The sequence below is a fragment of the Marmota monax genome, unplaced genomic scaffold (genome assembly GCF_021218885.2).
Source record: "Marmota monax isolate L192 unplaced genomic scaffold, Marmota_monax_Labrador192_F-V1.1 WCK01_AAM20220418_F8-fsc00011, whole genome shotgun sequence".
In the NCBI taxonomy this organism is placed as follows: Eukaryota; Metazoa; Chordata; class Mammalia; order Rodentia; family Sciuridae; genus Marmota; species Marmota monax.
The window spans coordinates 13,970,136-13,991,038 of record NW_026693082.1 but is presented as its reverse complement, the minus strand read 5'-3'; the positions used below and the strand labels follow the sequence as shown (position 1 = coordinate 13,991,038).

General features: G+C 35.3%; 1 protein-coding gene across 1 annotated transcript in view; it reads right to left on the bottom strand.

Moving 5' to 3' along the window:
• Positions 1 to 9,225: 9,225 nt before the first annotated feature.
• Cog6 (component of oligomeric golgi complex 6) overlaps positions 9,226 to 20,903 on the bottom strand; it is a 74,187-nt gene continuing 62,509 nt past the window's right edge. The window contains exon 19 of the mRNA XM_046454222.2: positions 9,226 to 10,330. Coding sequence (XP_046310178.1) covers positions 10,183 to 10,330 — 148 coding nt within the window. The 3' untranslated portion in view covers positions 9,226 to 10,182. The remainder of the gene's footprint in view (positions 10,331 to 20,903) is intronic.

The window sequence follows — 20,903 nt, the reverse complement described above, 5'->3', positions numbered from 1 at the left end:
AAGTTGTTACTGTCCTTTTAAGATTAATATTGTAATCAGCCAGTTATGTGTGAAGCAGTACCACATTATGGTTTTGATTTGGATTTCCCTAATGACTAATAATGTCAAACTTATTTTCTTATTAGCTATTTGTATATCTTATTTATAGAAATATCTATTCTAATCCTTTGAATATTTAAAAATACAGTTGTCTTTTTATAATTGAGTTGTAAGCTATATTTTGAAGATACTAATTTCAGATACTAGACCACTACCTATATATGATTTGCAAATATTTTCTTCCACTGTGTGGGGTCCTTTTTCATTTTTTCAATAGTGATCTTTTTTTTTTTCCTTTGGGGGCTGGGGTTGTGGCTCAGCGGTAGAGCACTTGCCTACCACGGGGGAGGCCCTGGGTTCGATCCTCAGCATCACATAAAAATAAAATTAGGTAATTAAAGATATTGTATCTAACTACAACTGATATATATATCAGAGAGAGAGAGAGAGAGAGAGAGAGAGAGAGAGAGAGAGAGAGAACGCAAAGTTAGGTGCAAATGTTATTTTTCATCTGGGCAGAAATCCTTTGTACTTACACTAGACAAAAATTTTTGTATAATGCCAGTCCTCTGCAATTTTTATAGAGTCTAGGTCAAGGCTGGAGGTATAGTTTCATGACAGAACACTCACCTAGCATGCCCTGGGTACAATCCCCAGTACCACCTAAATCAATAAATAATATTTTAAACAATTAGAATCTGGATTCACTCAGTAGTAAAAAGTATGTCAAACAAAGTTTTATTTCCAAAGATCATTCAGTGCTGCTGTCAGTTAGTGCTGCTGTACAGTGAGTGCTGCCCAGTAGAACTTTCTGCAGTGATGGAATTATTTTGTGTGTGGTTCAGTGCAGCAGCCGTCAGCCATGTGTGCCTGTTGAACATTTAAAATGTCACTAGGACAACTGAGGACTTAAATTTTTTGTTTAATACTCATTTCATAATTTTGATTTAAATAGCCACATGTGGCTAATGGCTACCAAACTGGATGGCACACCTCCAATGTGCCATTAAATAGGCAGACATTCATTTTTATGCTCTGTTTTCAATTTTGGATGATTTTTTTTCTAAAAACTCCCTAGATTACATCATATTTTAAATGTTATGATAGAAGCTAAATATATGAAAGAACTTGGAGAAGACTCCTTGAAAAGATCTTTTTTTTTTATCATCAGGATTATGATTTTTATTTTTTTTTTAACTTTTTATTGTTGGCTGTTCAAAACATTACATAGTTCTTGATATATCATATTTCACACTTTGATTCAAGTGGGTTATGAGCTCCCATTTTTACCCCATATACAGATTGCAGAATCACATCAGTTACACATCCATTGATTTACATATTGCCATACTAGTGTCTGTTGTGTTCTGCTGCCTTTCCTATCCTCTACTATCCCCCCTCCCCTCCCCTCCCCTCCCCTCTTCTCTCTCTGCCCCCTCTACTGACATTCATTTGTCCCCCTTGTATTATTTTTCCCTTTCCCCTCACTTCCTCTTGTATGTACTTTTGTATAACTCTGAGGGTCTCCTTCCATTTCCATGCAATTTCCCTTCTCTCTCCCTTTCCCTCCCACCTCTCATCCCTGTTTAATGTTAATCTTCTTCTCATGCTTTTCGACCCTACTCTGTTCTTAGTTACTCTCCTTATATCAAAGAAGACATTTGGCATTTGTTTTTTAGGGATTGGCTAGCTTCACTTAGCATAATCTGCTCTAATGCCATCCATTTCCCTGTAAATTCTATGATTTTGTCATTTTTTAATGCAGAGTAATACTCCATTGTGTATAAATGCCACATTTTTTTTATCCATTCATCTATTGAAGGGCATCTAGGTTGGTTCCACAGTCTTGCTATTGTGAATTGTGCTGCTATGAACATCGATGTAGCAGTGTCCCTGTAGCATGCTCTTTTTAGGTCTTTAGGGAATAGACCGAGAAGGGGAATAGCTGGGTCAAATGGTGGTTCCATTCCCAGCTTTCCAAGAAATCTCCATACTGCTTTCCAAAATGGCTGCACCAATTTGCAGTCCCACCAGCAATGTACAAGTGTACCCTTTTCCCCACATCCTCGCCAGCACTTCTTGTTGTTTGACTTCATAATGGCTGCCAATCTAACTGGAGTGAGATGGTATCTTAGGGTGGTTTTGATTTGCATTTCTCTGACTGCTAGAGATGGTGAGCATTTTTTCATGTACTTGTTGATTGATTGTATGTCCTCCTCTGAGAAGTGTCTGTTCAGGTCCTTGGCCCATTTGTTGATTGGGTTGTTTGTTCTCTTATTGTCTAATTTTTTGAGTTCTTTGTATACTCTGGATATTAGGGCTCTATCTGAAGTGTGAGGAGTAAAGATTTGTTCCCAGGATGTAGGCTCTCTATTTACCTCTCTTATTGTATCTTTTGCTGAGAAAAAACTTTTTAGTTTGAGTAAGTCCCATTTGTTGATTCTAGTTATTAACTTTTGTGCTATGGGTGTCCTATTGAGGAATTTGGAGCCCGACCCCACCGAATGTAGATCGTAGCCAACTTTTTCTTCTATCAGACGGCATGTCTCTGATTTGATATCAAGCTCCTTGATCTATTTTGAATTAACTTTTGTGCGTGGCGAGAGAAAGGGATTCAGTTTCATTTTGTTGCATATGGATTTCCAGTTTTCCCAGCACCATTTGTTGAAGATGCTATCCTTCCTCCATTGCATGCTTTTAGCCCCTTTATCAAATATAAGGTAGTTGTAGTTTTGTGGATTGGTTTCTGTGTCCTCTATTCTGTACCATTGGTCCACCCGCCTGTTTTGGTACCAGTACCATGCTGTTTTTGTTACTATTGCTCTGTAGTATAGTTTGAAGTCTGGTATCACTATACCGCCTGATTCACACTTCCTGCTTAGCATTGTTTTTGCTATTCTGGGTCGTTTATTTTTCCATATGAATTTCATGATTGCTTTCTCTATTTCTACAAGAAATGCCATTGGGATTTTGATTGGCATTGCATTAAACCTATAGAAAACTTTTGGTAATATCGCCATTTTGATGATGTTAGTTCTGCCTATCCATGAACAGGGTATATTTTTCCATCCTCTAAGATCTTCTTCTATTTCTCTCTTTAGGGTTCTGTAGTTTTCGTTGTATAAGTCTTTCACCTCTTTTGTTAGGTTGATTCCCAAGTATTTTATTTTTTTTGAAGATATTGTGAATGGAGTGGTTGTCCTCATTTCCATTTCAGAGGATTTGTCGCTGATATACAGGAATGCCTTTGATTTATGCGTGTTGATTTTATATCCTGCCACTTTGCTGAATTCATTTATTAGCTCTAATAGTTTCTTTGTAGACCCTTTTGGGTCTGCTAGGTATAGAATCATGTCATCTGCAAATAGTGATAATTTAAGTTCTTCTTTTCCTATTTTGATGCCTTTAATTTCTTTCGTCTAATTGCTCTGGCCAGTGTTTCGAGAACTATGTTGAACAGAAGTGGTGAGAGAGGGCATCCCTGTCTCGTTCCAGATTTTAGAGGGAATGCCTTCAATTTTTCTCCATTCAGAATGATGCTAGCCTGAGGCTTAGCATAGATTGCTTTTACAATATTGAGGTATGTTCCTGTTATCCCTAGTTTTTCTAGAGTTTTGAACATAAAGGGATGCTGTACTTTGTCGAATGCTTTTTCCGCATCTATCGAGATGATCATATGGTTCTTATTTTTAAGTCTATTGATGTGGTGAATAACATTTATTGATTTCCGTATATTGAACCAGCCTTGCATCCCAGGGATGAATCCTACTTGATCATGGTGCACAATTTTTTTGATATGTTTTTGTATCCGATTCGCCAGAATTTTATTGAGGATTTTTGCATCTAGGTTCATTAGAGATATTGGTCTGTAGTTTTCTTTCTTTGAAGTGTCTTTGTCTGGGTTAGGTATCAGGGTGATGTTGGCCTCGTAGAATGAATTTGGAAGTTCTCCCTCTTTGTCTATTTCCTGAAGTAGCTTGAAAAGTATTGGAATTAGTTCCTCTTTAAAGGTTTTGTAAAACTCTGCTGTATACCCATCCGGTCCTGGGCTTTTCTTAGTTGGTAGTCTTTTGATGGTTTCTTCTATTTCCTCAATTGATATTGGTCAGTTTAGGTTGTCTATATCCTCCTGACTCAATCTGGGCAGATCATATGACTTAAGAAATTTATCGATGCCTTCACTATCTTCTAATTTATTGGAGTATAAGGATTCAAAATAATTTTTGATTATCTTCTGTATATCTGAAGTGTCTGTTGTGATATTGCCTTTTTCATCCCGTATGCTAGTAATTTGAGTTCTCTCTCTTCTTCTCTTTGCTAGCATGGCTAAGGGTCTGTCGATTTTGTTTATTTTTTCAAAGAACCAACTTTTAGTTTTGTCAATTTTTTCAATTGTTTCTTTTGTTTCGATTTCATTAATTTCAGCTCTGATTTTAATTATTTCTTGCCTTCTACTTCTTTTGCTGTTGTTTTGCTCTTCTTTTTCTAGGATTTTGAGATGAAGTATGAGATCATTTATTTGTTGGTTTTTTCTTTTTTTAAGGAATGAACTCCAAGCAATGAATTTTCCTCTTAGAACTGCTTTCAATGTGTCCCATAGATTCCGATATGTTGTGTCTGTGTTTTCATTAATCTCTAAGAATTTTTTAATTTCCTCCTTGATGTCTTCTATAACCCATTGATCATTCAGTAACCTATTGTTCATTCTCCAAGTGATGTATTCTTTTTCCTTCCTTCTTTTATCGTTGATTTTCAGTTCCATTCCATTATGATCAGATAAGATGCATGGTATTATCTCTACTCCTTTATATTGTCTAAGAGTTGCCCTGTGACATAATATATGATCTATTTTTGAGAAGGATCCATGTGCTGCTGAGAAAAAGGTGTAACTGCTTGATGTTGGGTGGTATATTCTATATATGTCAATTAAGTCTAGGTTATTAATTGTGTTATTGAGTTCTATAGTTTCCTTATTCAACTTTTGTTTGGAAGATCTGTCCAGTGGCGAGAGAGGTGTGTTGAAGTCTCCCATGATTATGGTGTGGTGGTCTATTAGACTCTTGAACTTGAGAAGAGTTTGTTTGATGAACAAAGCTGCACCACTGTTTGGGGCATATATATTTATGATTGTTATGTCTTGTTGGTGTATGGTTCCCTTAAGCAGTATGTAGTGTCCCTCTTTATCCCTTTTGATTAACTTTGGCTTGAAATCTATTTTATTTGATATGAGTATGGACACTCCTGCTTGTTTCCGAAGTCCATATGAGTGATGTGATTTTTCCCAACCTTTCACCTTCAGCCTATGTATGTCTTTTCCTATCAAATGAGTCTCCTGTAGGCAGCATATTGTTGGGTCTTGTTTTGTGATCCATTCTACTAGCCTGTGTCTCTTGACTGGTGAGTTTAAGCCATTAACATTTAGGGTTATTATTGAGATATGGGTTGTTCTTCCAGCCATATTTGTTTATTTATGTTACTAAACATGGTTTGTTTTCCTCTTTGATTATTTTTCCCCCCTTTACTGTCCTACCTCCCACTGTTGGTTTTCATTGTTATTTTCCATTTCCTCTTCCTGTAATGTTTTGCCAAGGATGTTTTGAAGAGATGGTTTTCTAGCTGCAAATTCTTTTAACTTTTGTTTATCGTGGAAGGTTTTAATTTCATCTTCCATCCTGAAGCTTAATTTCGCTGGAAACACAATTCTTGGTTGGAACCCATTTTCTTTCAGTGTTTGAAATATGTTATTCCAGGATCTTCTAGCTTTCAGAGTCTGTGTTGAAAGATCAGCTGTTATCCTGATTGGCTTACCCCTAAATGTGATCTGCTTCCTTTCTCTTGTAGCTTTTAAAATTCTCTCCTTATTCTGTATGTTGGGCATCTTCATTATAATGTGTCTAGGTGTGGGTCTCTTATGATTTTGCACATTCGGCGTCCTGTAGGCTTCTAGGATTTGGGATTCTGTCTCATTCTTCAAGTCTGGGAAGTTTTCTTGTATTATTTCATTGAATAGATTGCTCATTCCTTTGGTTTGAAACTCTGTCCCTTCCTGTATCCCAATGACTCTTAAATTTGGTCTCTTGATGTTATCCCATATTTCTTGGATGTTCTGCTCATGGTTTCTTAACAGTCTTGCTGAGCTGTCTATGTTCTTTTCAAGTTGAAATACTTTATCTTCATTGTCTGATGTTCTATCTTCTAAGTGTTCTACTCTGCTGGTAGTATTCTCAATTGAGTTTTTAAGTTGGTTTATTGCTTCCTGCATTTCTAGGATTTCTGTTTGTTTGTTTTTTATAACCTCTATCTCCCTGTATAGTTGATCTTTTGCTTCTTGGATTTGTTTATGTAATTCATTGTTGAAGTGATCTTTCATTGTCTGATTTTGCTGTCTGATGTCTTCCTTGAGACTCCAGATCATCTGAAGCATGTATATCCTGAATTCTTTATCTGACATTCCATCTGCTGCAGCTATTACCTCTTCTAACGTTGAGTTGACCTGCATTGCTTGTGGTCCTTTCTTTCCTTGTCTTTTCATACTGTTCACGTTCCTTGCTACTTGGTGAAACTGTTGTGCTATTGAATTTTCCCCCTATATATTTATATTGGTCTTGTATAGTTGCAAAGTCTCACTCGCAGGCGCAGGCGGCGGCTCTGCCCCTCCTCCAATTGGGGCAATGTGCCTACCACGCCGGCAGGCCGCTGGGCCTGCTTTGCCGGTCGGTAGCAGGTCCGCCTACCTTACAGGCGCGGGCGGCGGCTCTGTCCCTCTGCGGGAGGCTAGGCTTATTCTGTCGGTGGTCGCAGTTCTGCCTACTTTGCAGGCGCAGGCAGCGGCACTGCCCCTTTGCAGGCCTCTGGTCGCAGGTCCGCCTACCTTGCAGGCGTGGGGCGGGGGGGGGGGCTCTACCCTTCCTCAGGCCACTGGGCCTGTTCTGTCTCTCGGTTGCAGGTCTGGCCTGTTCTGATGGTGGTCACAGTTCCGTCTACCTTGCAGGCGCTGGGGGGAGGGGGCGGCTCTGCCTCTCAGCAGGCCGCTGCTCCTCTTCTGCCGGTGGGTCGCAGGCCCGCCTACCTTGCAGGAGTGATTGGAAGCTCTGCCACTCCGCGGGCCACTGGGCCTTTTCTGTCAGTGGTCACAGTTCCGCCTACCTGGCAGGCGCGGGGGGTGGGGGGCGGCTCTGCCCCTCAGCAGGCCGCTGGGCCTGCTCTGTGGGTGGTCACAGTTCCCTCTACCTTGCCGGCGCAGGGGGAGGGGGCGGCTCTGCCTCTCAGCAGGCCGCTGCTCCTCTTCTGCGGGTGGGTCGCAGGCCCGCCTACCTTGCAGGAGTGATTGGAAGCTCTGTCCCGCCACGGGCCACTGGGCCTTTTTTCTCAATAGTGATCTTTACTGAACATACTTTAAAACTTAAAATTGTCCTCTCCCCATCTTTTGGATGTCTATACTTTTGACATCATTAAAAAAAAAAAAAAAAAAAAACTTGCCAAATGTAAGGCCATAAAGATATATAGCTATATTTTCTTCTGAAAGTTTTAGTCTCAGTGCTTATATTTAGAACTGTCATCTATTTTGACTTCATTTTTTAATACAATGTAACATGGGGTAGATTTACAGTTGTTCCAACTCCATTTGCCAAATAGATTATTCTTTCCCCACTGAATGCTCCTAAAAACCCTGTTAAAACAAACAAACAAAAACAAACAAAATAACAAAAACAAATTAAGCATAGCATAGATGCATGGGTTTATTTCTAAACTCTAAATTTTATTCTACTGAACTACAGATGGTCCCCAACTTTCAACAGCTAAACTTATGATTTTTCAACTTTAAGACAGTAGGAAAGTGGTTATGTATTCAGTAAAAACTGTACTTCAAAATTTGGAATTTTGATTTTTTTCCCCTCTTTGTCAATGTTGTATAAGAACAGTGAGCTGCAGCTCCCAGTCAGCCACATGATTCTGAGAGGAGAGTGAACAACCAATATTCTACAGCACACTGTGTTGCTAACTAAGTCCTGATGCTCTGTAGGTTAGGTGTATGAAATGAATTTTTTACTTAATGATATTTTCAACTTACATTAGTCTTATCAGGACGTGGTCCTACGGTAAGTTGAAGAGCATCTTTATGTGTCCATCCTCATGCTAGTATGACACTTTTAATTATGGTGGCATTGTAACAGGTTTTTAAGTTTTAAAACCTATTAAGCAGTCCTCTGTTATTTCTATACAAATTTTAGGGTCAGCTTTGCCATTTCTGAAAGAAAAAAAGGTAGATGGAATTTTCATAGGGATTATGTTGCATCTATAGATCAATTTGGTGTGTACTGGCATCTTAAGTCTTCTAATGCATATTACTTAGGCATTTTCCATTTACTTAGGTCATCCTTGATTTAATAAGGTTATACTTATGACACATCAAAATAGTCCAAAATGCAAACTATGACCTATGTAGCAAATCTAAGTATTACCCTTGTGATTATAAGTGATTATTACCACTTATAATCTTTTATTTTGACTTTGTTCTCAAATCTTATCATATACCACATTTGCCTGCTTGTCTTTGACTAGTTATCTCAGATTTGCCATACACACACACACACACACACACACACATATATATATATATATATATATATTTTTTTTTGGATAAAGATTCAGGGATACTTAACAACTGAATCACATTCCTAGTCTTTTTAAATTTTTAGACAGTATCTTTCTAAATTGCTGAGACTGGCTTTAACTTGTGATCCTTCTGCCTCTGCCTTCTGAGCTGTTCGGATTATAGGCATGCGCTCCAATATTCAGCTGTTATATATATGTGACACACACACACACACTCTTAAATTTTTTTTAGTTGTAGATGGACACAATACCTTTATTTGTTTTTGTTTGTTTTTTTAATGTAGTGCCGGGGATCAAACCCAGTGCCTTACACAGGCTAGGCAAGCACTCTACTAACTTAGCCACGACCCCAGCCCTTGCCCTATATTTTTATTAATACCTTTTCCAAAAATAGATTAATAAGATATACAAAAGTATGGCAAAGAATGCTGCTCTAGAAATAGTTCAATATTGTACTTGAGAAAACCAGATTAAAAGAAAAATACATTTTTTTTTCTTAGAAAAAAAAGGAATTCACTAATGGTATCAATTGTTTTTCATAGAACAAATAAAATATGTAAAAATTTAAGCTTTGGATTTGTATTATGCTTTATTTTTCACATATATCACGTATATTTATTGTAGAGAAAATAATACAATTATATACTTTCACCAAAATGGATGATGTAATTCTTTTGCTCCAAAATAATTCATATTGGTTTGAACACCAGATAAATTTGTCTTTGGTTATATTTAGGACCCACACTATATGACAAATGCTATCTTTAAATACTAGACTAACATGTAGCTCAGGATACCTACACATCTAAAACTCAGCAAAGTGATGAGCTCTACTTTGAATTCCATCCAGGGTATTCAGAGTAGACTCCAACCTATTTAAATTACTTTCTTTGTTCTCCCTTTTAGCTGAGTATATATTTAAAATGACATTAAAAAGTATATAACCATTTATGTGCTATGTGTGAAAGTAAAGCAGAAATGAGACTATTGCTATATATACCAGCAGCACAATCCACTGTTATTTTCCTCTTTCTCAACACCCATTTAGAATAGTTATTTTGGGAACAAACGTTCAACAAAACTATTTAGTCTACATACTCACATTAATAACAAGAATGCAAAGAAATCTTCAGGTAAAGATGCATTTACTATAATTAATGATAGTTTTAACAAAATTTGGTGTTAATATAGAATTAGTCTTTTTAAAACTATCCTTAAACCTTTCATATTACTTTTTCCCATAGATTTTATGTTCCAGAATAAAGAAGAAATTGCAGAGATGGAGAGGTAGTTAACAAAGAAGAGAATAACTTTATCCAGAAAGAAGATGCATACAATACTAACAAAGGTCAATGTCTAGTTACTTCCATACAATTGAAAATGGAAAAAAATTACTGGGACATATACAATCTTATGGTACAAAGAAATCTGTAACTCAGAAATTTCAAAGATAAATAGACGGAAAAACAAAACAACTTTCAGTATTTTAGGGAAGTGATATTTTGCTAACACAACCAAGGAAGACAATCAGGAGAGCAGTGTCTGCACTTGCTGGGGCGACCGGTGCAGAATACTCTCTGGATCTTTGTATTCATTGACTGGATTCATCACGGCTGCATACACTTCACCATAGGCTCTGCAGATCAATTCTGTAGACTGTTTTATAATTTGCTCTCTGTGGATAAGCAAACAAAGCATGAACACATGATCACTAGGAATTATACAGAAACTTCCTATTTGAATCAACGCATTTCCACATTTACCAAACCTCCACTACTACTTAAAAATCATTGCACAACTACAGGTTATTTTCTTGGTTTGGGGATAAAAGATATTTTAAAATATTTACCATTTATTAAAGTCTTTCTCATTGCTATGTAGGTTCCAGAGGGCAGGGACTGTGTTTTATTCAGTGCTCTATCTTTAGGGATATAACAGTGTCAGGCTATACTGATGCTTCTCTGTTTATGACCATATTACACTCAATAAACCTACTGTGAATTGAAAATATCATTTATCAAAAATGCACTTAAGGTAGGATGACCTATTGAACCTCCTATCTTAAACATGCTCAGAACACTTAATATCAGCCTGCAGCTGGAGCCAAATCATCTCACACAGGCCTATTCTATAATATAGTACTGAATATTTCAAGCAATGTACACTACACTATAGCGGACAACTGTATTCAGCTGTTTACTCTCACAATCACGAGGCTGACTGGGAGCCGCAGCTCACTGCTGCACAAAATCATGATTATACTACAGCGCATGTTGCTTGTCTAGGAAAAGATCAAACTTCAAAACTTCTACTGAAAATGTAACACTTTTTGCAACAACATGAAGTTGAAAAATCCTAAGTCAAACCATTATAAGTCAAGGGCCATCTTAGTAGACAGTTAAACAAGAAATGAATTGTGACCTCCATCAATGTATTGATTTTGCAAAAGTGACTACTAATACATTAACCTTAAAGAAATAAGTTTGTAATTACTTATCAAAGCTTTTGTCTCAGAAAAACTGACAGTAAACTGACGTTTCACCTGGAGGCCCTACGCTGAGACCACATCTCCTAGGCTCCTCCACAGCTCTGGATATCATCACCAGGCTAACCATGACACTTGCCTGGAACCAACTGCAGCATTCTCACACGGCTCTAAAAAAGCACCTGGAAGAACAACAGATGCAGCCTTGCAATGTTTTTAAAAATCATCATGCTAGAGAAGAGCACTGGGTTTTTTTTTTTTTTTTTTTATTTCTCGGCGGACAGAACATCTTTGTTTGTATGTGGTGCTGAGGATCGAACCCGGGCCGCACGCATGCCAGGCGAGCGCGCTACCACTTGAGCCACATCCCCAGCCCCGAGCACTGGGTTTTCTAAATCTGCAATCACCTCCCTCCATATTGTTGTGACACCTTCTTTTTTCCCCAGCTGCTTGAACTATTCATGCATCACTATTCCTGGTCCTGAGAATGCCAATCTCTATATCCCGATTTTTACAAAAACTACATAAAAATATGCTTTTCAAGCTTTACAACTACTTTTCTTATAAATGTTTCCTATTTCTGTTAATGGTATCACTGAGTCCTATCATCTCTTGCTTAGAGGACTAAGAACACTCTTACTTGGTCTTCCCCTTTCCCGTCTTTCGAATACTCAGTCCTTTGTAAGCACTGCTGTTAGATACACCTTTCTGAAGCAGACTTTTAATCAAGTCTCTCCTTTACCCGCTGTCTTTGAGGAGCTTTGGTGGCTTCAGAGAAATCAACATTCCTCCCTCAAGTACTTTCTGGATCACTTCTCTCAGTTGGAGTCCAATGCAGCTCCTCACTGCTCTCTTTGCCCTGAGCTTGGGGACTTCATTTCTTGTACTCACTCCTCCATTTGCCTGATATACATTTGATAACCATTTTGCCTCCAACTACTTTAAATGTCCTAATGTTCTGTAAAAATGTACTCTCATCCATGAAGTCTCTGATCTGCAGAGCTAGAAACAATCATTTCCTTTTTGAAACATCCATGGCACTTTCTTTGTTCCTCTTACGGCATTTACCACTCCTTAAACTTTAAGGTTCTACATTTTCTTAATTCTCATATCCTAATAGCTTTATGCTGAGGGAGGGGAGAGTTCCACATCAAATCTATATACCAACTGCAAAAGAGCTCAATCTTAAAATGTCAAAATGTACTTTTAAAAACATCTGAAACTACACAAATATAAGATATTCATACCTCAGCTATCCTGCAAAACTTCAAGTAACTGGATATTGTTCATATTCTTATGTTCCCTAAAAACCCAGGATACTGTAATTGCTCATTGAATGACTGAAGGAGAAAAATAACTTTTCATGAATTTAAGTAGCCCTATTTCTGGGTTGTTGAGCCATCATTCTTTTTCATAAATACTGGGTTAATGGCTATTTCAGGCCAAGCTTTCTCTCCACATAGTCGAGTATACTGTGTGATCAGACTAACGTAACAGTGATGGTGGTAATAACAAATTGTGTTGTCATACAAGTCAATGCCAAGAAATCACAATCAACAAAACATATTCTTTAAGTTGTTTTCCTGGGAACTATATTCTTTTTGATAATAATAGACCAAATAATATATTTGATGGCTATCTGTGGAAATATATATTCATGGCCTAGGACATAAATGGATGGGTGGAATGGGGAGGGAAGTTCACCTATGATCTTGGATCATCAGTACCTCATTCTGATGAGATCCTATATCCTTAGCAACTAACATTTTATTTAAAACTAAAGCAACTTGACATTTTCCATATATTGCTGAAGCTTCCAAAATTAGAGTAGGTAGAAAAAAGATGCACTTAGTAAGTTCTCTGAGAAAAGTGGACTGATATTAGGGTCTGTGCCACCTTTCTGCTAGAGGGGATAAAGGTAGAATCTGGTTTGGAACTCTACTTAACCAGATGAGACTCCAAGATGTTTTGTGATCTACTGACTGCAGATCTTTCATATAATTAACTGAACTAACAATGAATGCAACAAATGATGCAAGATAGTTCTAATAAATTAATAGTTGAAAAATACTCTAAACTGGTTTTGAAACAACTGTCAGATATAATATACATTTGATAACCATTTTGTAACAAGGCAGATACTCAATTTTAGAAAAACTGTTTTTAGTTCTTTACTCGATTTTAGAAAAACTGTTTTTAGTTCTTTACTTAGAGCAATATGACAGATTTGAGGGGCTGTCATGGCATTCATTACACCTCATAATTGAAAAATCTATACTTAATCTGAATACAGGGTATATTTGCTAGTATATAAACATACAGAAATAAGGCTGTTGTTTTTCTATTGGTGCATGTTAATTATACAGAATAGTGGCTTTCATTGTGGTATATCTGTACATGCTCATAACATAGTTTGATCAACTGGATTCCCCAACACATCTCCTTACTCTCCATTCCCCTTCTTCATTGAAGACATGAAGATAGGCCCCCCACCTCCAGCTTCCATATATGAGAGAAGACATGTGACACTGGTCTGGCTTGCTGCACTTAACATGATGATCTTCAGTACTATCTATTTGTTTCTGCAAATGTTCTAATTTCATTCTTTTTTATGACTGAATAATACTCATTTGTATATATTGATATACATTTTCTTTATTTCTTTTTAATTGAAGTTAAAAATCAGAATAAGGTATGACTATTAAATAAACTTTAAAAATTGAGACAAACTGATAAATTAGAATTATTGAAAACTCTGCTGTAAATTTTAAATTTTATTTTCTAATCCTAATAATGAAAAAATTTACATATATTAATTCAGTTATAACTTAAAGCACATTTCTGTTTCTAAGATAAATTAGCTAAAAATGTCAACAATTCACAATGTAGCTGAAAAACCATAAGTTTGCAATACAGAAAAACAGAATAAAGCAATATTGCTAAAACAAAGATAAATAAGACCACACCAATAAAACCAAGCAAGACTTTTTAAATGTTGTATTTGGTGGAATAGGGCTTCTTCAGTCTATATATAGTAAAGAGACTAAAAATGAACACAGATATGCTGTGGAAGGTGAAAAGTTAGCAAAGCTGGTGAAGAAAAGAAGTCTTTCATGAAGTAGGGAAAAAAAAGGGAAGCAAAAGAAACTTCCCTCTGCCCAGTCAGCTTGCTAAAGCCAACCAGATAGAGACAAGAGGGAAAGGGAGATTCTCTGAAGTGAATCCACGTCAAATTCAAAGTGTAAAGAGCAAGAGCTCTGACTGATAGTGTGATTCCACAGTTCTGAACAAAACAGGGTTCATTCATCACCCCCAAAGTCAGGGAGAGGTCCATCTAACACAGTGCAACAGAATGGCACAGTGAAGGAACTGCTGTCAGAAGACTCAGGTGAAGCTCCGCCACTATTGTTGCCTTTAACTTCCAGGATTAATCCCTCTACTGTGAAGTACTAACTAGACAATATTATAAGACACTTTCAGCTTTTAAATTATACTATTCAATTGAAAAATAAGAGCATTTTAATGAACTCCTGTTTAAAAAGAAATTTCTATGTGTCTATTTACCTCCACATGTACAGACATTATTTTGAGGGATTGGGTTTGCTAAATGATGATATGATAGGTAGGTAGGTAGGTAGGTAGACAAATGACCGATAGATGCTTACATATACTTTTAAGATAAAGGATAAACTACATTATAATTACTTCTAAAAATAAAAAGGAAGAAATAGTAAACTATAAAATAAAAAATAGAGAATAAAACCATTTTAGAATTACAGAAACATACTTTTATATATGAGTAACTGATATTTTAAATTTTCAAAAGTTATACTTGTCCTGGATAGATTATTAAACCATCCAGAGACACCAATAGAGCACCATTTAATAAATTAATCCATCATATTGTCTGCTTTCCTTCCTTGGACCAAATTATTTTTCTAATCACTAATATCATATATGAAATACAGGGTTTCAAATAATGGTGTCAATATAGTGACAGATAATTAATTATCAAAAATGGAAAGGATTTAGGTATTCTGTAACTAAATCTAAAACAACCAAATCATCAACGGTGCAGACACATACTTCTGGAAACTTGGAACATCCTTATCTACTGATCTCTATAGGAAATGCAATTTTCTTATCAGCAGAGTATGCAGGCACTGATTCTAACAGAGATATAATCCACCTGCATATTGAACAATCACAGTCAAGCCATAGCTAGTAGATGAAGAGTAGGTTTTGAATTGTTACATGCTAGAATCGTAGTCCTGTTTTTTATGAGGCCAAAAGATGTCTATCACAAGGGGTAGACATTTTATTTTAATATAAGCTGTGATCATTTATAAAGTTAGACCATTAGTTTTTGCTACCATAAAATCTTCTTGGGACTAATTTATTAAATGGTGCTCTACTGGCCTCTGGATGGTTTAATAATCTATCCAGGACAAGTATAATTTTTGAAAATTTAAAATATAATCTTTATACAAATAAAGAATGAATACAAGTAAAAATTCTAATAAATTATTAATGAAAAAACAACTATTGAAATGTTAAAACTGTTAAGCTGATTCACAGGCCATTTTAAGGAATTCATCATTTATAGGCACTTGAAAAAGAAGGTTCGAATATAACAGTTTAGATAGAAAACAGTTTAATGTGTCACAGCACATTAACTGTACCTCGGGGGACATCTTTTCTACAAGACAGAATCTACAAATTAACATACCCCCATAGTTTGAGACCTTTGATGAACAGTGAACAGAATCAAACAAAGGCACATTCACTTAAACAAATAATCCTTCTGGACTTTTTTTACATTATTTCCAAATTTTGGAAACTCCTCAATTTGCTGCATTTAGGAAGCAATTTGCTGTACCAGTGTAGCATACAGCAAATATAATAATCACATAGTTAATTTATTATCAGAAAAAAAGAAAAAAGAATTGAAGGAGAAGATTAGCTTGCTACACAAATTTACAGAAGGGCAACATTTTTAAGTTACTTGTGCAATAGAATTCTAAAATTGAGAAATTCTATTTGTCCAGGTACAAATGTCACAATGCTGTAACAACTTAGTGTTATATGTTTAAAAAAAATTTAAATAATAACTTAAAACCATATGGAGAAATCTTTCTCATTTTAAAATATGTTCAAAGAAATTAAGTGTATTTTAAATATAAAGCACTGAGCTAAGAAATGAAGTGCTTACTTTCAGAATCAGAGAGCTTGTCATTAATCAGTACTTTAGAATTTTGGTTGCTATAACAACATGATACAACTTTCACCATTACCATAAACCCAGCAATTCTAAAAATAGTTTATTTCAATATTCAGGTTCTGTTATCACCAATTGAGCTTTATTACAGCACCATGTTTAATAGTGCAATCAAATGTATCACAGAAAAAAAGGTGTCAACAGTTCAAGGCTGAAAATCTAAAATGATGACAATATACTTATGAATAACAGATTGTGTAAACATTTTCTCTTTATCACAATATAAACATTAAAAATGTCACAATGGGTCAGGTCAGTTTTTCACCCCAGGTCATCTGTCTCTCAAAATGAAATGTAGACATGTTTCATATGAGTCCTAGGAACATATCTCACATAAGTATTCTCTATCACATATGCCACACATCTTTGAGCATCCTTTAAAAAAGTAAAATGCTATCAACATCTTAGAAAGGGTTAACAAAAATATAGGATAGTCTAAATAGCTTACAAGCTCTATCAGAAGACTTCCAGATTTGATAATAAATTCAGCAAAGTAGCAAGATACAATCAACACACAAAAATCACAATAGTTTTTCTATACACCAATAACGAATCTGCTGAAAAAGAAGTCAGGAAAACAATTTTATTCACAATACCATAAAAAAAAACCCTAGGAATAAATCTTACCAATGAAAATTACAGAACACTGCAAAAAGAAACTGAAGAAGACACTAGAAGATGGAAAGATCTCCCTCATGGATAGGCAGAATAAACATTGTTAAAACGGCCATATTAACAAAAAAGATTTGCACATTCAATACAACCCCCATCAAAAGACCAATGACATAATTTGCCATGAACAATACTTTATACACAGAGTTATGAAAAATTGTGCTGTGAATGGATAAGTATGAATGTAATGCATTCCACTATTGTCATTTATGAAATAAATAAGACCAATGACATTCTTCATAGAACTAGAGAAACACAGTCCTGAAGTTCACATGGAAGAATAAAAGACCCAGAATAGCCAAAGCAATTCTGAACAAAAAGTGATGCTGCAAGTATCACAAGGTCAAATGATACCACAGAGGTACAGTAACACAAACAGCATGGTACTGGCAAACAAGACAAAGCAGACACTCAGATCAATATAATAGAATAGAAGACACACAGACAAACCCGCACAGATACAGTTATCTAATCCTTAAAAAAAAATGCTGCCAAATCACATTAGAGAAACGACAGCCTTTTAAACAAATGGTGCTAGGAAAACTGAATATTCTTATGTAGGAAAATGAAATTAGATCCCTCTCACCCCGTAAAATAGTCAGCTCAATATAGACTAAAACCCAGAACTTAAGAAACTATGCTACAGCTACAAGAAAACAAAGGGGCAACACTCCAACATACAGACACAGGCAATGACTTCCTCAATAAGACTCCTAGAGCTCAGCAAATTATACCTAGAATTAATAAAGGGAATGGCATCAAATTTAAAAAGCTTCTACAGAGCCAGACACAGTAGCACACACCTATAATCCCAGCAACAAGTTCAAGGCCAGCCTCATCAAGTTAGCAAGACCCTGTCACAAAAAAAAATGAGGACTAGAGATGCAGCTCAGTGGCAAAGTTCCCTGAGTTCAATTTCTAGTATCACCCCCACTCCCTGCCCTCAAAGTTTCTGTATAGCAAAGGAAACAAATAAGACTTGAAGAGAGAGCCTAAAGAAGGGAGAATATCTTTGCCACTCTTCCAACAAAGGATTAATATCCAGAATACATAAAAAATATTTTTAAAAATACCAAAAGAACTAAATTCATTAAATGGGCACTAAAGACATTTCTCAAAAGAATGGCCAACAAGTATATGAAAATGTCCTCTACATCTTTAGCAATAAGGAAAATGCAAATCAAACTACTCTGAGATTTCATTTCACCCAGTTGCAATGGCAATTATCAAGACTACAAATAATAATAAATGCTGATGAGGTAGTAGGGAAAAAAATACTTATACACTACTGGTGGGATTCTAAAATAATACAACTTCTACCAATATCAGTATAGAGATATCGTTTTATTTCTTAAAAGACTAGGAATGGAACCACCTGTAATCCAGCTATGCCACTCCTTGGTATTAATCCAAAATAATTAAGTCAACATACCATAGAGATACATGCATTCCAGTGTTTATAGCAGTGAAATTCACAACAGTCAAGTTATGAACCAGCCTAGGAGCCCCTCAACAGATGAATGGATGATAAAAATTTGATATACATACACAATAAAGTTTTATTCAGTAATACATACACAATAGAGTTTTATTCAGTCACACTTCTTTGTAGACAAATATTGAATAAAATATTCAACAAAATATTACATTTAATATGGGAATTTTTGCTGTAGTTATGTTAAATTTATAGATTTCATCTGCTCCACTAGTAAATTTTCCCATTTATGAACACAGTATGCCTATTTATTCAGATCTTCTCTAAAATTTTAATAAAGTTTTCTGGCTTCTTAATAAAATTTTATAGCTATGTTTGTGTGCTCATTCCTAGAAAACAATACTATGGCTATTACAATAAGGGCTTTTATTTTTCATTACTTGTTCTAACTAAATATTGTCAGTGTATATCAAATGTACTAATTTTTGTATGCTAATTTTGAATTTGGCCAAGTAACAACTCTATTCCAGTTCTATTAGTTTATTAATTATTTGCTTCATTTTTTTGCTAAATATCTAAAACTAATAATTTTTATTCTTTTTAATAGTTAATGACTAACCTCATTATACTGACTACCCAAGGTAAATAGATGTGATAGTCTGACATATCTTATTTTGAAGTTTAGTGAAAATGTTTCTAATGTCTCCTCATTAAGGGTGATGTCTGTGGGTATACTTGCAATGTTCCAACCTGATTACATGATATTTTTTTTCAACTGGTATGTGTAATAAGGTTAAATTAAGTTTTTTTTCCCTTTATATCCTTTGGCTTTGATATGGTTCCCTTTTAGTACAGTGGCATGTTTAGTTTATTATCTTCATTAAGGATTTTTACAATATCTGAAAGGCTTTATACCAAAGATTTTTAGTATGATTTTTATTAATACAAAATATTCCCTTTGGGCCTTTTAATGCTATTCACCCTGAATTCAATTTTGTCTGTGAATACTGCCTGCTACTCTTGCCTTATTTGGGGGCTACTTTGTTCTTAAATGGTTATTGCATGTTCTACCACAGAGCTTACACCTTTACCTTAGTAAAGATACTTTTGGTGAACATGTAATCAAGGTTGACAGTGGAGATTTTTATTGTTGTTGTTTTTGCTTTTTAAAGATAATATTCCATTATTTTTTAGTTTGGAATGAAAAGTCAGTGGTAGTATTTATCATTACTCCCTGCTCTCTTCCTCTGGCTACTCTTCAGATTTTTCTTTTTGTCACTGGTTTTCAATAATTTAATTATGGCATGCCTGGTATAGTTTTCTCTGTTGGGATTTATTTTGCTTTTTGGATATGCAGATTCATGCTTTCCATCATATTTGAAGAAAACTCTATTATTTTTTCAAAATGTTTTGTTTCAATCATAATGATTTTTCATTTTTATATCATATCTATATGTAAGATTATTTAATATTTTTAAATTTTTTATTTGTCCTTTTAGTTATATATGACAGTAGAATGTATTTTGACATCACATATACATGACTTCCCATTTTTGTGGTTGTACACAATGTGGAGTTACACTGGTCATGCATTCATTTGTTAACATAGGAAAGTATGTCCAATTCATTCTACTGTCTTTCCAATTCCCATCCCTCCCCTCTTAATATTATTTTACAATTTCTAAATTTAGATTTTCTAAATCATTCTGTGCTTCAGTTTTGATGTTTCTACTGTCCTCAAGTTAACTGATCTTTCCTTCAAGACTGGCCAGCTGGTTCTCAAGCACATCTAGTAAAATTTTCATTTTAGATATTGTATTTTTCAAGTTTAAAATTCTCATTTTCTAAAATCCCTATTTATTCTCTCAATATAATGTTTTCCTTTAAAATCTTGACCACATTTTTAATAGCTCCTTTAAACATCTAGTAATTTGCAAGCATTAATTTTGGGTCTATTTTCTAGTTTTGCTTCTCCTTCTAAATATTTCTGATTGTATGCTTAGCATTCTGGAAGCTACACTGTTGACTGTATGTTGTCATCCTTCAGAATGCCTCATTTGTTCTCAAGGCAGTTAACTTAGTTAAAATTATCTTGGTCCTTTAGATAACTTGTTTTTAAGCATTGTTAGTGTGAATCTAAAATACCCTTCACTGTAGGATTAAATCAGCCCTTGGGCTTTCTGAGGTCTCCAAAGCATGGTCCAAGTTCTAGGTGCTTTTCTGCTCATAGATTCTCAGAAGTTGTTCTTTCTCTGATATTTTCTTTTTTTCCTTCCCTTCTTTCTTCCCAACTTGCTTTTTATCTGTTTATATGGGTACTCCTGATAGTGAATATAGGTAGTAGTTACCAAAAAAAGGAATTCTGTTTCTCTTATAAC